The sequence below is a fragment of the Primulina eburnea genome, chromosome 9 (genome assembly GCF_022965805.1).
Source record: "Primulina eburnea isolate SZY01 chromosome 9, ASM2296580v1, whole genome shotgun sequence".
Lineage (NCBI taxonomy): Eukaryota > Viridiplantae > Streptophyta > Magnoliopsida > Lamiales > Gesneriaceae > Primulina > Primulina eburnea.
The window spans coordinates 29,392,162-29,409,218 of NC_133109.1; the positions used below are offsets into that span (position 1 = coordinate 29,392,162).

Consider the following 17,057-nt stretch of genomic DNA (forward strand, 5'->3'; position numbering starts at 1 on the left):
CAAATGGATGGAAACTACTTACACGAGACAACATGCGACAACTTTTCGCTTATGTTACGTAACGAGTATTCGCTTTCCAAAATAAAATAAGTGAATTAGAAACATTCGACCAAAGCAGCTCGTCATTTGAGATGAAAGTATTCATTCTGATTTTTTTTTAAAAAAAAATTGAAATTTAGCACATTCCTAATTACATATATTTTTGTTTAGTATGTCCGAGCTCAAATAAGGTTCGAGCAAGATTATAGGAGTCCATGCTTCGAAGAGAAAGCTTGGTTAGTGTTGAGAGATCAACCAAAATAAAAAAATATGGTTCTTCGAAAAATTCAAAAGAGTTTCAACGAATAATATCTAAAAATTAAAGAATATTAATGAAGAATCATCTCGATCTTCTTTTTCCACACCATCTGTGAAAGAGACGAAGTGCATGATTGGACAAAACCATTAGACCAATGGGTAGGAAGGCTTGAAAGCTCCAAAGGTTGTGGATTTGCTTCAAGAATTAATGAAAGGAGAGACATAATACTATGTAAAGAAAGATACGAAGACTGCTCTAGCATAAAAGTATTTTGCAAAATTTTAGGAAAATAAAGGAAGTTGGAAACAAGGTTGAGGGAGTAAGAAACAAAGGATACGGAAAAACAAAATCAGATCATGAAGAAAAATATTAACAATCCAAACATAAATGATGTTCAACTTGAATATTATACCAAGATGCAAGAAAAAATTCTTTGTAAATAATTCAATTGGTAATGTATTTAGTTCATAGTTTGTTAGATTTAATTATTTGTAATTTCTTTAATCGCGTGTAAGTTTTTTATTATGTGTACATTTTAATCATTAATAGAATTTAATTATGTGTAATTGTATTTTTCAGTTATTTATTTCTTAAAAATCAAATTATTAAATTGTAATTAAAAAAATCATATTTCAAGGCCATCTTACCACTATAAGAACATAAAATGAAGTTATCACATTGACATCAACATAAGATGACATGACCAATTTTACGGAAAATTGACCTTCAGTCCCCAGTTGTCGATTTTTTTTTGTGTTCAGTCACTGGGTACTTTTTTAGTACCACATTTCCACATGAAGTGTACCACATTTCCACATGGAGTGTGCCACATTTTGTATGATATAGTACCACAATTTTGTGGGTAGAGAGTGAACCCAAAGAAATATTTTGATTGGAGATTTTTCACCAACTTCCCCCCATTTTATCGCACTAACTTCATCATAACTTCTTCGAAGCAAATCTTGGTTCTCTCTCATATTGTGATTCTCAGAACAATCTACATTCTTCCATTGACCTCATGACAAATAAGAGTTCTTTTATTCCATTATCGAAATGCACGAGGGGTAACATCTACAATGATTCAGTGCAATTAGGTTGTCCTATCCTATCAAAGTGTTATGGGATCTCCAATCAGTCATATTTGATGTGTAGTATATATTAAATACAACTATTATTATTCATGGCATTTGAAAATCATTTTCATTGATTGCAACGAGCGCCAGATATTGTTGGATAAAACAATTATTGTATATGCTTATTAGAGCAATCTAAATGTCATATTTGTATTGCTGTGTGATTTAAAATATTTGAGTTGTTGAGAGTATTAATTTCTAACGGCTCTCCAGTATATACTAGTGCGAGTACTGCAATTAATAGTGATGATTAACACCAAAAAAAGGAGAAAAAAATCACCAGGAATTCATATTTATGAATCAGAAAATGCATGTGGTGGGACCGTGGAGAAGTGTGAGTTTTAAGGTATGGGTAATTTAAATTTTGAAGCAATTCACATCACAATAATTGATTGGGTAATTGGATTTGTCATTCCATGCTGTATCGAAAAATTAATTTTCATCTATTTTTCAGTCTCGGAATTGGTGGGATTTCTGTTGGAAATAAATAATTTGCTTCATTTTGACGTCCTTAATTTTTATTTTTTGGCAAATAGATCTTGTATCTTGAGAATATGCATGAGCGAAAGTAATACTATAATATGATTTTTTGCAAAGTTTTCGTGTGTCAAGCTGCTAAGGTTGCGTTATTTGATCTGATTGGCTAGGAGACGACAAAAGAGTGACGTCGGATCTCAACGAGTAATTCTATGTTAAAGACATGACCAGCTGTAGAAAATAGTAAGATTGATCTCTATGAGATATGAAACAACATCAGTAGATAGACACCCAACTCTCCGGTTTCATGGACTTAACAGTTCAACCCATGAGCACCCAAGTAGGTGTATTTCGTGCTGTCAAGATTATAAGAAAATAAAGTTGTATCTTGAATAACAGTTATAACTTTTAATTTAGTGGTAAGTACTTGATATTGATATCAGAGATATGTCATGTGTTCAAGTCTTTTAAAAGCATAAAAATATTTCTCTTTTGTTGGGGGGTGTTGGATGAAACGTGTATGAGCAAGAGTAGTACTGACATATGTGATCTCGTGGTAAACTTTCATGTGTCATGCTGCTGATGTTGTTCGTTGATCTGGTTGACTGGTTCGTTTGATCTGGTTGACTGGGTGAACCATAAAAAAATGACGTCAGATCTCAACGATGTATTGTTTCTCTATAAGAAAATGATAAGGTCGATCTCTAATGTATATGAAACATCATCCGAACTCATGGACCTAACTGTCCGATCTATTAACACTCAAGTAGGTGACTGTCACAAATATGATAAAATAAATTTGCATCTTACCTAACAACTATATATTTTGACCTAATACTTAGCATTTGATCATAACATCTTATATAATTGAAATTGTGCTCAACATTTATAAGTGTAACATGAATTGATATACAAATAGAGCAAACAATTGCATTTCGTCATGTATATGCGCACACCCTAAATTATGAGGACTACACATCTAAGAATAAGGGTTGTACCAAAGATATAAGAATAGAAAAGTGCAGTGTGTCACCACTCTACTTGTGGAACCGTGGCATAAATTTGAGCTTTTCTCAATTTTATTTCAATCTTTTCATTCAGTTAGTTATCTCATCTTTTTATTATTTAAAAGATTCAAGAGTCGGTCTCACGTGCAGGGCCGTACCTATTGTGAGATGAGAGAGGCCATCGCCTCAGGCCCAGCTCTCACAGAGGTCCAAAAAAAAAAATCATTGATCTCATGTTGTTGATAAATGCACCTAAATAATATGTACATTGGGCATTTAAAAAAAAATAGATATTGACCTATTGAAAATATGATTAAATATGATGATTGTGTTCATTCAGGACTTAATCAAATTATGTAGAGTCCAAACAATAAGGATATACGTGTGACGTCCCGAAATTTGAGATCCACATGAACCACGTGTGTGCAAGTTATTAAATTCCTTATGTATTTATTAAATGGTTTTAATGCATGCTTAATTCATTGATTTGGGTTTTAATTCACGATTTAAGAATTTGTATTATTTTAATAATTATGTTTAATTGATGCACGTTAAAATACTTTTCGAGTTTCATATTTCAGGCGATTATTCGAGACGGGATCGAGGAAAAGACCGGTGACGATTTTTAGCAATTTAAAAGTGTGGTATTTTATTTTAAGTTAAGAGTGGGGTATTTTAAATAATTATTAGTTTACATGGTGTATTCAACCTAGAGATTTTAAAAGCCTTATTTATGTATTTAGTAATTTAAGAGTTTAGAACTTTTAAAATTAGTATGTAATTATTTTAGTAGAGTTTGATTAAATTAGTGTGTGTCAACCTTTAATTAGTATTTTAATTAGTTAATTTAGCACTAAATTCTCCTCATTAAAAACCCACACACACGTTACACATCTTATTTTCAGATTTTTTTAAAAGGAGAGAAACCTAGGGTTCCATAGCATTCAGCAGCCGCCCCACCCCCTTCACCATTCCATCAATTTTCGAGAGTTTTCATCGCAAGATTTTAACGCCATGTTCGTCTCGGATCGAGCCTCGCACCGTCTCCGCTTCGGTATCGTCGTATCGATATTTTTTTACATCAAAAGACACGTATAATCTCTCTTTTGCTGCGTCGATCAAGTCATATTACGTGTGCGTTGTTTTGTGCGTAAAACTCATGTATGATGTTCATAGTTTGAGCAATCGTGTTTAGATCAAGTTTGAAACGATTTTTGGATCACCAAATTCACATTTTTGCTGTCTTTTCAAATACTGCGACTTTTCGGTCAAGATTTTGAGAAAACTTTCAACGTGAAAAATGTAGAACTTTTTGATGCCTTCGATTTGATATAAAATTAGAGTTATTTGGATAAAAATTGAGGAGAGTTATGGCATTTTTCGTACGACTGCTCAAACTGCATTTTCAGAAAACTTACGATATTGATGTGTTCTTCAAGTTTTATGGTTGCAGGCTCCGTTGGGGGTACGACGGGCGTTCGTTGCTGCGCTTAGGTATGATTGTTATGATGTTGGGTTGATATTCAACGGGTTGGTTAGCGCCGTTAGGCCCTTATATTCAATAGTGGTCATAGGGTTTGATCGTTATGCCAAATTCGTGTCCACGAGTTTATTGTGTCGCTTAGGATGTGTGATTGTTTGGGAGCGATTGTAGAAGTTTGAGTCAATATTATAGTAGTCCAGGATGGATCTTGAGGTGTCCACTTGTGTTCCATGTTGTTTGTTGGGTGGAATATGCATAGTGTAAGATTTCTTCTCGCAGGTTTCGGCGTCCCGCAGGTGCACGGACCCGAACACGGACCCTGGCACGGGATCCGTGCCCCTCTCCTTTCCGAGTATTCCCTTCACAGTAGGTACACGGACCCTGACCCGGACCTATAGACGGGGTCCGTGTCCTTTCCTTTTCGACACACACACACCATGCAGTACCAACACGTACCCAAGCCCGGACCTAAGCACGGGGTCTGTGTCCTCCTATTTTTGGGATACATTCTTTCATCACTTAGGATTCGGTTTGAGGTTTTATGCTAAGGTTTAATATGATGTTTACAAGGTCGAGTCGTGGGAAATGTTAGAACGTCCTACGTATTGATTGAACTTAAGAGTAAGTATGATTTCTACGTCTAAGTTATGCAAGTGAAGTATGCAATTTCATGTTAGTATGTCGCAGCAACGGCCCTAGTCGAAGTCTAACGAATCCCTCAACGCCAAGTAAGTAAGTATTTCGACGTGCAAGAAAATATTTTTAAGTTTTTGAGGTATACTAATTGTCTCGTGACCAAATTATGTGTGGGGCCTTTAGCTCCTAATCGTTATTATAACACAATTTGATTAGGGTTAAGTAATCACAGCGGAAAATGGGTTTAAAATTTCTTTTACGACGAGCCCAAAACATCTCTTCTAGATTTATAATACTAAAAATAGTATTTAATCTCAAATCATAAAACATGCCCACACGAAATCAAAACCAATCATATACAAACAACTCATATCCTCGGGACATGCTCCGGTATATAGATACATATACATATATACTGGGAACAAGACATATACATAAAACCTCAGCCCAAGCTGTGGCTCCCTCCAGAAGTACCCTCTCTGGTCTCCTGATGTCCTGGAGTACCTGCCATTGTCCACACACAAAGACAACAACAGCCCCCCTTGGGGGTGAGCAAAGCTCCGTATGGAACAACCAATCATACATACCACAGATATCTAAACAATGATATATGGTATGCAATGCATGTATGTCGTGGAGGTATCAGGTCAAATGCCCATCCACTGAGCACATGTCAGAATCAATCGAATCGCTATCAAATCAAATCAATGCTCGAGCTGGCACACCGGCCGATATGGGAATACACATATGATAGCGTCGACGAAGCGCCATCAATCCCACATCTCATATCCAATCATATGGGGCCACAATTGTCTATGATTTACGGGTCATATAATACCGGCATAGCGATTGTGTTCACAAACCCCGGAATCCAATCAAATCATATCAGGGTATCCAAGGATCATAGCTCAACGTGTATGTCATGTATCGATGTATGCATAAAATGATGTGTGTTAACAAAACATTTATTTTGTACATCGATACTCAAATCTCAATGTCATGTATGCCACATCAAATCAACAAATAGGCATATAGACACGTATTCCAATCCAATCAATTAAATCAATCCAACATATATCATAAAATACAGATACCTGTCGTATGTTACCCGGTCGCAACATACCTCAATTCTTCGTTTCTAGTTGATGTAGCCTGGAGATATTGATATTACACTTTATCTACATCAATAACATACTCATTCCAATCAATAACATACTCCAAAACCATTAATATGAGTTTCAAATATCATTTGAAACTTCAAAAATTCATATCAAATCCAAATCATATTATAATTCAATTTCGACTTCAAAACTTAGTTTCTTGTCAGTTATTCTACCACATATATAACCGACAAATAATTCTTCAATCTCAATCAAATGATTAAAATTCTCTAATTATAATAAATTAGGAATAATTCAAAATAAAATCACTATAATCATCTCTTCTTCGTTAAAATAATACACTATTCAACAATCTTCAATTCCAGTCTGATTTAACAATTTATCGGATTTATTCCAAAAATCGACGAATTTTAAACATCACCAAAACTATGAAATTTGTACCTCAAATCGAAGACCCCGTGTCAACGATTCCAAAACTGAAGTCGGTTCGTCGATTGGATAAACCGATAAGTCGCACGATAGAAAGAAAAATCGAAAACTCTGTTCTTTGCCTCTCTCTCCTCTCTCGTTCCTCTCTCTGTCGAAAATTGAAAGAATGAAGTTTCATTCTTTTCACGTAAGTTTATCTCATCTTTTTATTTTTTTTTTATTTTTTAATATTATATTATATTATATTAATAAAATAATATAATATAATATAATATATACTATTTAACATTTTAACGTCGGTATATTCCTTTGGACCAGTCAAACGATCCCATTTTTCAAAACTCAAAACATGAAACATCCATATCTTTGAGTTTTCTAGGTCATATCCAAATCTCAAATCATTTGAGCTTCATATGAAAAAGATATGTCACTATTTACCATTTTGTCCTTAAAATTAATTCATTATTTTTCAACTTATCTACGAAAATGCCATCAAAATAAATTGAATATTTTTCAACTTATTTACCAAAATGCCATCAAAGCTATTTTAGTCTCGGGGTCTCACATTATGAATGGATTTGGAAGTCGGTGAACATGGCCGAGGATCTCTCCACCCCGTTAAATTATGAACGGGTTAGATCGTGGTTGGAAAGCGTTAAATTATGAACGGGGACCAACCAGCCCGTTAAATTATGAACGGAGATCTCATGTATGTGGCAGTGGATACGTCCCTGTCAGTCCAGTACTGTGGTTTGTCTGATCAGGCATTTATTATGCTATGGGTCACTTGCTTTGAAACATCCTCTACGCAAAATGATGAAGTTATGCATGTTCAAGTATGTTCAAGTATGCAGCATGCTTAAGAAAAGTTTATGTTGATGGCACGTCTAAGTATGTATGTACGTATGTTCAAGTTTTAATACGCAAGTCAAGTTTTAAGTATGTATGTCCTATTTTAAAGTTGCATGTGATTTTATTATGTATCACTCGTTACTATCAGTTTATACGTGTTGAGTCTTTAGACTCACTAGACTTGATCGATGCAGGTGAGTATGTTGATGAGGAGACAGGAGGTGGTGACCAAGGGGCAGGCTTGGACTGAGCGGGAGGCTAAACCCGAGGACCGCCATGTTTAAGTTTTATGCAAAAGTTAAATTACTCTGATTTCATATTTTGATGGGAATACGTTGAACAAACCTTTTGTGAGCAAATTTTTATTGTAGTTATTTTGAAAAACCATGTCTTATGAGGACTTGTTGAAATATTTTATGGCAGACATTGAAAGTATTTTTACATTCAAGAAAATTTTTAATTTTTCCACAAATTTTTAGTATGAAAAGGACGGTACGTTACAATACGGCTCATTAATTAATTTTTTAAAAATTTTGTATGTAAACAATAGTAATGTTTGTCCAATATATTTATTATTTTATCTTGTGTCAATTCATGTGTTAAACTTTTATACTTTACTTGTGGATATTTGGCTTCTTTTCTTGAATTTATGTAGTTGAACCTATTTAAAAAAATAGAACACAAAAAATTGTGATACTTACATATTTTAAATATTTTTATTTTCTTGAATAAAATATTATATTTATTATTTAAAACAAATCATATATTTTTACAATATTTATTCGTTTAATTTATCATTTTGTTATTTTGATAGTTTATATCAATAAATTTCAATTTTAGCAACATATCTTACAATTTTTGCCAATTTCAATCTTTTTCCAATATAATTGTTTATATGACGTTGTGGCGCACAATGAAAAAAATCGTAAAGAGATAAATATATAACTCGTAAATTATATTTTCCTTATATCTTTTGTTTGGTTATTTTTAATTTACAAACTCGGCTTTACGGTTATTTATCACAACAAGATTTTTTTCTTACATATCGCCTCAGGCCCTGTGAATCACAAGTATGGCCCTGCTCATTTGAGACCGTCTCAGGTCAACCCTACTCATATTCACAATAAAAAATAATACTCTTATCATAAAAAATAATATTTTTTCATGGATAACCCAAATAAGAGATTCGTCTCACAAATACGACCCGTGAGACCGTCTCACACAAGTTTTTGCCAAGATTCAAATTGTGCATTATATAGAATAATTCATTTAATTATATAATTAATTCTTCTAGTTTAAATTTTTTTATGAATTTGCTTAAATAACTTTTGTCACCTTATTTAAATTATATTTCGTGTCTCCCATATTTTTTTAATTAAATTCACAAAATGTATTTTTGGATCCAAATGTCAAAATTGAACAAAATTTTAGATAAATATTTTCAAAATTTTTTATTCAATTTTAGATTCTTTGTTTTTAAGCAAAATTCTAGATTTTTTGGGGGCATTATTAAAATTTTAATTATTGTTAATGTGTCATCTGTCTCTTTCTACATACATTTGTTCTTGTATATGCCCAATAAAAAAAAAAAGCAGAGCACTGGAAATGGTAACCAATTAATTGAAAACTTATTTATATCGTATAATTAATTACCCAACACTACATTGAGTGAGAGTAACTTATGATTAAGGCCTCACAAGCACGATGGTATATTTTAGTAATTTTCCATTTATAAGAATAAAAAATATTAATTTTAGGAGTAGATATCTCGTGAGACGATCTCACGCATTTTTATCTGTGAGAGGGGTAAATCCTACCGATATTCACAATAAAAAGTAATAATTTTAATATAAAAAATAATATTTTTTCATGGATGACTCAAATAAAAGATTTGTGTCACAAAATACGATATGTACGATCATCTCACACAAATTTTTCTATCGTATGTGGCTTGTGAAATATCACATGGGCAATTGAATTTCGACTATTTATTTGAAAATAAGTAAAACAATATAAAAATTCTCATCGGAAAGGAATATTTTTCTTTTTTTAATCAAGGAAATAAAAATAATTTAAATCTATAATTATTATATTTAATTTGGAAACACATGTATGTATCAAATTCATTGACTCAATGTCATGGACTCTATTAATTAATTAATTAATTAATTAATTAAATAATATTCCTCCCCGAATTAATAACTTTGGAATTGCGAGTTTCAATGCTTTTGATTAGTTCCGATGATTAAACCCTTTATGACCTCATCAATTCGGATTATTTCACCCTACCCCTACAGACAGTGCCTGTAGGGGTACATCTAAGGACCAGAATTTTATCACAATAAAAAATAATACTTTTAACATAAAAAATTATATTTTTTCGTGGACTACCCAAATAAAAGATATGTCTCAAAAAATACTACCCGTGAGACCGTCTCACACAAGTTTTTACCTAGAATATAAGATTAAATATCATAATTTAAATTTTATATATAAGATTAAAGTACTCGAAAATATGTATTTAGAAAGAAATTGAAGTTCTCAAATTAATGGTTATGTTTTATGTCGATGGATTTAATTTTAAATAAAGATAAAAACTTGTGTGAGACGGTCTCACGGGTCGTATTTGTGAGACGAATATCTCATTTGGGTTATCCATGAAAATACTATTTTTTATGCTAAGAGTATTACTTTTTATTTTGAATATGTGTAGGGTTGACCCGTCTCACAGATTAAGATCCGTGAGAGATCTGTGAGACGGTCTCACATTAAAATCTACTCCTAAATAAAATCGATCGTGAATGTTATTGTAATATTTGTTTAAATTGTGAAATTTATCCTTTATAAAATAATTCAAAAAAATCAAATAGATTTAGATAATATATTTAAAATCCTTTGACCTAAGTTTCAAATAATATAATATAAATTTGGACATGTATACCATCTTAATGTGTGCTAACAAATTTGAGGTGTTCATCATTTGATCTATACGACGCTATACAAATTTCAACATTGAAATAACAACTTCCTCGTTTTTTAAAAGATCATACTACATTTGGAATTACTTGTAGAAGATTGTAAGATCTTAAATAGAGATATTGACATCGTAGTTTGTTTTTGCGTTACGTTGTGCGAACACTGGTTAGGACGATTGTTTTTATGTCTGATCGTTTTTAGCGAACTCTTGTTAAGACGATTTTCTATGTCTTATCCGGTAGAATGAGTAATACCATCTACTACTTTCGTTTCTAATCTAATTGTTTCCTATGTATTTTAGTAATATTATATTGAGTAGGTCTCTTGTGAGACAGTCTCACGAATCTTTATCTGTGAGAGGGATCAACCCTACAAATATTCACAATAAAAAGTAATACTCTTAACATAAAAAGTAATATTTTTTCATGGATGACCCAAATAAGATATATGTCTCACAAAATACGACTAATGAGATCGTCTCACACAAGTTTTTGCTTATTATATTATATTTGTTATATAAAATTATTATTTTTTATGTGATATTAAAAATTAAACACCTCATCTTTCATGCGCTAGACTCCAAATAAATCTTGCGTCCCAAGTGGGAAAATCTCCGTTTGTTTATATATTATTAAATTAGGGATCAAAAGCGGATTACGATTATCTTTGCCCCTTTTGCTTTACTTTTAAATATATATAAAAATTTAATATTTTTTTTTAAAAAAAATAGTTTTTAATATATTGAGACAAAACGCTCAACGTCCCAAAATTCTATGGGGGAATCCGACAAAGTGCTTTTGATTTAGGGGATGTAGCAATCGTGTGACTGCTCGTCCACAGACCGGCTTGGACTCGCGAAAAGACACTTTTGCCCCCTCCTCAACTTTTGAAATTATTATTATTATTATTAATTAAAAATATCATTGGTTTAATATATATGATAATTTTTTTAAAAAAATTCATTTTTGATAATTATATATATATATATATATATATATATATATAATGGAGTGAGTCTCATGTGAGACCGTCTCACGGATCATAATCTGTGAGACGGGTCAACCCTACCCATATTCACAATAAAAAGTAATACTCTTAGCATAAAAGTTATATTTTTTCATTAGTGACCCAAATAAGAGATCCGTCTCACAAATACGATCCGTGAGACCGTCTCACACAAGTTTTTGCCATATAAATGTTGTCTCATATATTAGTATTAGGCTTACATATAACCACAAACATATCATAATATACATAAGTTGCATGTAACACAAGAACTCGATGAGTTGATTTATCATTCGATAATTAAGTTGTTTGGACAATAATTCGTGCAGTGAAAATCCGTCGTATTATTTTGTAATTTAAATTCGATAAAAATATTAAATAAATAAAAAGTAAGTCTCTTGTGAGACGATCTCACGAATCTTTATCTGTGAGACGGGTCAATCCTACTGATATGCACATTAAAAAGTAATAATTTTATTGTAATAAGTAACACTTTTTCATAGATGACCCAAATAAAATGAGACCGTCTCACACAAGTTTTTGTCATAAATAAATTTCAAATGATTATAATTATTGAGATCACGTAAAAAAAATGGGTGGAGAATTTTAAATTCATAGAATCCAAGTGTATCCAAGAAAATATGCTAAGAATTACATCTTAGATTTTTCTCGAACAATTTTCCAGTCAAGGAGAATAAAAAAATAATAATGAGAAGAATAAAATTCAATAATTAGAAATTCGATAAATATTTTTTGGAGGGGTATGATTGTGAAAGATGATTAAAAAGCATATGAGGAGTGGTCAAAAGGCAATTAGTGAGGAGTGTGGGGGCCCTGGGTTTTGCTCTGGTGTTCCGGGTGTAATAGGACAGGGAAGTTTTGACAAAAAAAATAAGGTGGGATTCAGTAAATGCAGCAGGACACTGCTCTGACTCTGTCAACTTTACATTTATATGGTAAATAATTGTATGTATGTAACTCTCACGCAATCAATAATCCCTGAATTTGTTTTGTACTTTTTTATATATATTTTTTAAAATTAAATTTAAATGTATTAATTTCATTTATTTAATATATAAATGTAAAATAATTAATATATGTAGCTCTTGTATATATTTATTGGTAAGACAGAATCAATCATGTCTATATTTATAATAAAAAAATGAGTGAGTCTCATGTGAGACCGTCTCATGTATCATAATCTGTGAGACGGGTCAATCCTACCCATATTCACAATAAAAAGTAATACTCCTAGCATAAAAAGTGATACTTTTTCATTGCTGACCCAAATAAGAGATCCGTCTCACAAATAAGACCCGTGAGACCGTCTCACACAAGTTTTTGCCTAAAAAAATAATAGTTTTGTTATAATAAGTATTATTATTTTATGAATGATTCAAATAAAATATTTATATCATAAAATCGACTATTGAAACAATCAATCTGACATAAGTTAGTTTGTTTGCTTTTCTTCTTTTTTTTTCCCTTTATTTTTGTATATAAACGTCCGGGGAATCAAACCAATAAATTGGATTGGCTAGGTTGACTCATTTGCTTCAAATTTTTTTAGGGGTAAATTGTATGGAAAAAACTTGTATGAGACGATCTCACGTGTCGTATTTTGTGAGACAGATCTCTTATTTGAGTTATTGTGAATATCGGTATGGTGGACTCGTTTCACAGATAAAAATTCGTGAGATCGTCTCATAAAAAAATTAGGATTTGTGATTCTATTGAAAAACATGTTTTTTTTTTATAATAAAATGATTATAAAAGATAATGTAGTTAAATCGGTCGCATTTTCTTGGGAGATTTAGAATACAAAGTTAGCCACCAGCCATGTGGCATAGCAACAGGATCCGAATTCAAACCCGGAAGCGAGCAAAACCTTTCATTCCCAATATGTCATATGAAATGTTATAAATCCAACAAACCAAACTCTAATTATGTATGTATACATCTAACGAACTATTAAAGTCGATTTTTAGGCTATAATATTTATCTTTTTAAAATTATGTCTTTTAAAATATATATATGTATAAATAAAAAAGTATATCATAGCATATGTGAATATATAAAATATATATGAAATTTCAAATAAAATTTTTTTTAAAAAAAATTATAATTTCAATATAGGTGTAACATTTTGTTAACAAGACCAAATGGGTTGTAAGAGGTAAGTAGATATATTTATTATTCACGTGACAAAGAATCTGACAGATGGTTAGCCTTGAGCTAAAATTTAACAGGTTAATTTAATTAACACCAACCTGGTTTACGAGCCTGCTCAGCCACATAAACCGAAGATTTTTCTATTGTGTATCTACAGTGTCTACCATTCCCAATCTCTCCTCTCCTCTCCTCTCCCATGGCTCTGAAAACCCTTGTTCTTGATTCGTAGCAAATTACACCAAAAGATTCCATCTTTTTTGATGTTGTTTCAGCTCCCATGGATCACCCGTTGAGTAATTCAACACCCACTAATGCAGCTGTACTCAAGACTCCGGAGGCTGACACTGAAACTCCCACCAGGATCCAGCCCGCCAGCAACCCCTCGCCCTTCAGCAACGGGGTTCTGAAGCGCCACGCGCCGCTGCACGTTCATCACGGTGGTGGTGGTGCTGGTGGTTGCGGTTTCGGCAGCCACCATCCCGTGGTGGTCACCTACAAGGAATGCTTGAAGAACCACGCAGCGAGCCTTGGGGGCCACGCGGTGGACGGCTGTGGGGAGTTTATGCCGTCTCCTGCGTCCAACCCTGCGGAGCCCACGTCCCTGAAATGCGCGGCGTGCGGCTGTCACCGGAACTTCCACCGCCGGGAGCCTGATGAGCCGCCGCTTGTTCTGCCGAATGCTACTCCGGCTTTGGAGTACCATCCCCACCACCGCCACCACCCCCTCCCGCCGGCTGGCGCGTCTAACCGCGGGAACAGCAGCAGCAGCCCGAACAATTCACCGTCCCCGCCGCCGATCTCTTCTTCTTACTACCCCTCTGCGCCTCACATGCTGCTGGCGCTCAGCCACGGTTTATCCGTCCCGCCTCCGGATAGCAACCAGCCAATTCCAATCTCCATAAACGCTTCTTCCACCCCTCTCTCGTCCAGCCCAAACGGCCGCAAGCGTTTCCGGACGAAGTTCACGCAGGATCAGAAGGAGAGAATGTTCGGACTCGCTGAAAGAATCGGCTGGAAAATGCAGAAAAAAGACGAGGATTTGATCTCAGAATTCTGCAGCGAAAGCGGAGTCGACAGAGGAGTTTTCAAAGTGTGGATGCACAATAACAAGAACACTTTCGGTAAAAAAGATCAACCTCAACCCCCCCAGTTAACTAACAATCTTACTGATAAATCCCCAACACTAATGGCATTGGGTACGGTCCCATCGGTGGCGCCTCCGCCTCCACCGCCGTCCACTTCCACCCCCACCACCACCTTCATGAAAGCACTAATAATGACATGAAACACAGCATCCATGGACAAGATTTGAGCCACAGCACACATGCTCTGGGCGCTAATGTGTCGTCTTCATCTTCTTGATCTTTTGATGCGTCGAAAATAAGCATTAGATAGGGAGAAAAAGCTTGAATGAATGTCATCAATGGTGGCTGCAGCTATTAGTTTCTTGAAATTATGGTTATTAGATTTTCGTTTTCTTAATCTTTCTTTAATTAATTAAGTAGCTATTAAATATATTCATCCAGTTTCTTGGGATCACAATTGAGAATGATTGGATATCCGCTTTTATTCATCCGTTAATAAATTTTCCCATCTCCAAATCATCAATTCCATGAAATCTCCAGCTCCATTAATTCACTATAAATTATTATTTATTCTACTGATTTATTTATCTGATGAAATTATTTTTTGTTTTCAATTTTTCATCCGTATCTCATTAATTGGCGTGTAGGAGTTTTCTGTGTGTGTGAATGAGTGGTTTGTCCGAGACGAAGAAGCAGAAAGTGGGAGTATTTAATGGAATAATTTTATCGCATCTGTCTGAGATTACACGATTTTTTCTTGATATGAGTGGAGAAGATGTATACTTACATACTTATCTTTAGATTTTATTTAATATTATATTTGTTCCTAACCTATTAATTTAATGACATATTTTGTGCTTTAGATTTAATGTCATTTCTTATTTGTTTTTCTTGTCATTTTCTTTATCACAATTTTTTTTTATGTGAATATAATGAATCGAATTATAAAAAAATATTATTTTTTATTATAAATATAAATTACATCGATCTATTACATTGTCTCTATTCTTTAATCTTTTATATATGGATAAACACAACTGTCTGCTTGGGAAACATATCACATCTAAAGGTTTTTGCTAAAAAAAAATCACACATTTAATTGCTAATTATATATAGGTGTTTTTGGTTTTATTATTATTAAGTATCAAATAAATTCATGAATTAATACAATAGTTTAGAGACTATGGTAGTCAAATAAATTATACAGAACAATTTTTGTATGATAAGTTTTACCGAAAAAGTGTTAATAAGAAAATCGAATTTTTAATATTTTATCAAACATTTACTCAATCTATCAAGTCGAATACATCTTGTCATAGATATAATATGTTTTGATTTGGTAAATTTGTGGCTGAATACTTTATTTTGTAAAAAATTGATGCATTTTTTTGAAAATATAGAAAGATATACATGTTATTTCTTTTAAATGGAAAAGAATGAACTAAAAAAAATAACTATTTCGAAAAAATAATATGTAAATATATATACAAGTATGTGTGATGGAGGCATACTCTTGTGTATGGCAAAAACTTGTATGAGACGGTCTCACGGGTCGTATTTGTGAAACGAATCTCTTATTTGGGTCATTCAAGAAAAAATATTACCTTTTATGCTAAGAGTATTACTTTTTATTGTAAATATGGGTAGGGTTGCCTCCCTCACGGATTAAGATCCGTGAGACGGTCTACATGATACTAACTCTTTCTGTATTGAGTTATCAATTATTAACAACCAATTTGAACAATTGCAAGTGTTTGATCCAAATATAATGGCAGCTTTATTTATTGCTTATCTTACTTAATGTGGCTTTTAGATGTAACATTCGAATGTTCCTTTTCTGATTTCCTAATTAAAATATATAAGATTTGGTAGCTAATAAGATATGTTTGGTGGCTTTCATTAAATAATGATAATTGGATACTTAGCTAATCTAACCTCTCGACTTTGTTCAATCTCCATGCATATTACTTTCCTTTTAAGGGAAGTAGTGGAATGATTAACAATTGGTTAAAGTAAAGAACAGTTTCTTGCGAGACGGTCTCACGAATCTTTATCTGTGAGATGAGTCAATCCTACCGATATTCACAATAAAAAATAATACTCTTAATATAAAAAATAATATTTTTAATGGATGACCCAAATAAGATATTCGTCTCACAAAATACGATCCGTAAGACCGTCTCACACACGTTTTTGCCTTCAATATATTGTTACATGTTATGAATTTTCTATGGGGAAATTTAGTGAATTATTTTATGAGTTAGTTGGTTTTTGATTTTGATTAGTCAAAATTTAATCGGAATACAATAATTAATCATTTTTCGTTTGAGTTCTGACATAATGCCAAATATCGTTTTACGTGACAACGACATTGTTTACATAC

General features: G+C 32.9%; 1 protein-coding gene across 1 annotated transcript; it reads left to right on the forward strand.

Annotated features, from left to right (window-relative positions):
- Window positions 1-13,688: 13,688 nt before the first annotated feature.
- LOC140841511 (zinc-finger homeodomain protein 8-like) lies at window positions 13,689-15,197 on the forward strand. Its single transcript, XM_073208998.1, is given in 2 exon segments — window positions 13,689-14,767; window positions 14,770-15,197. Coding segments are annotated over 2 exon segments (1,083 nt in total). The 5' UTR covers window positions 13,689-13,866; the 3' UTR covers window positions 14,952-15,197.
- The last annotated feature ends 1,860 nt before the right edge of the window (window positions 15,198-17,057 follow it).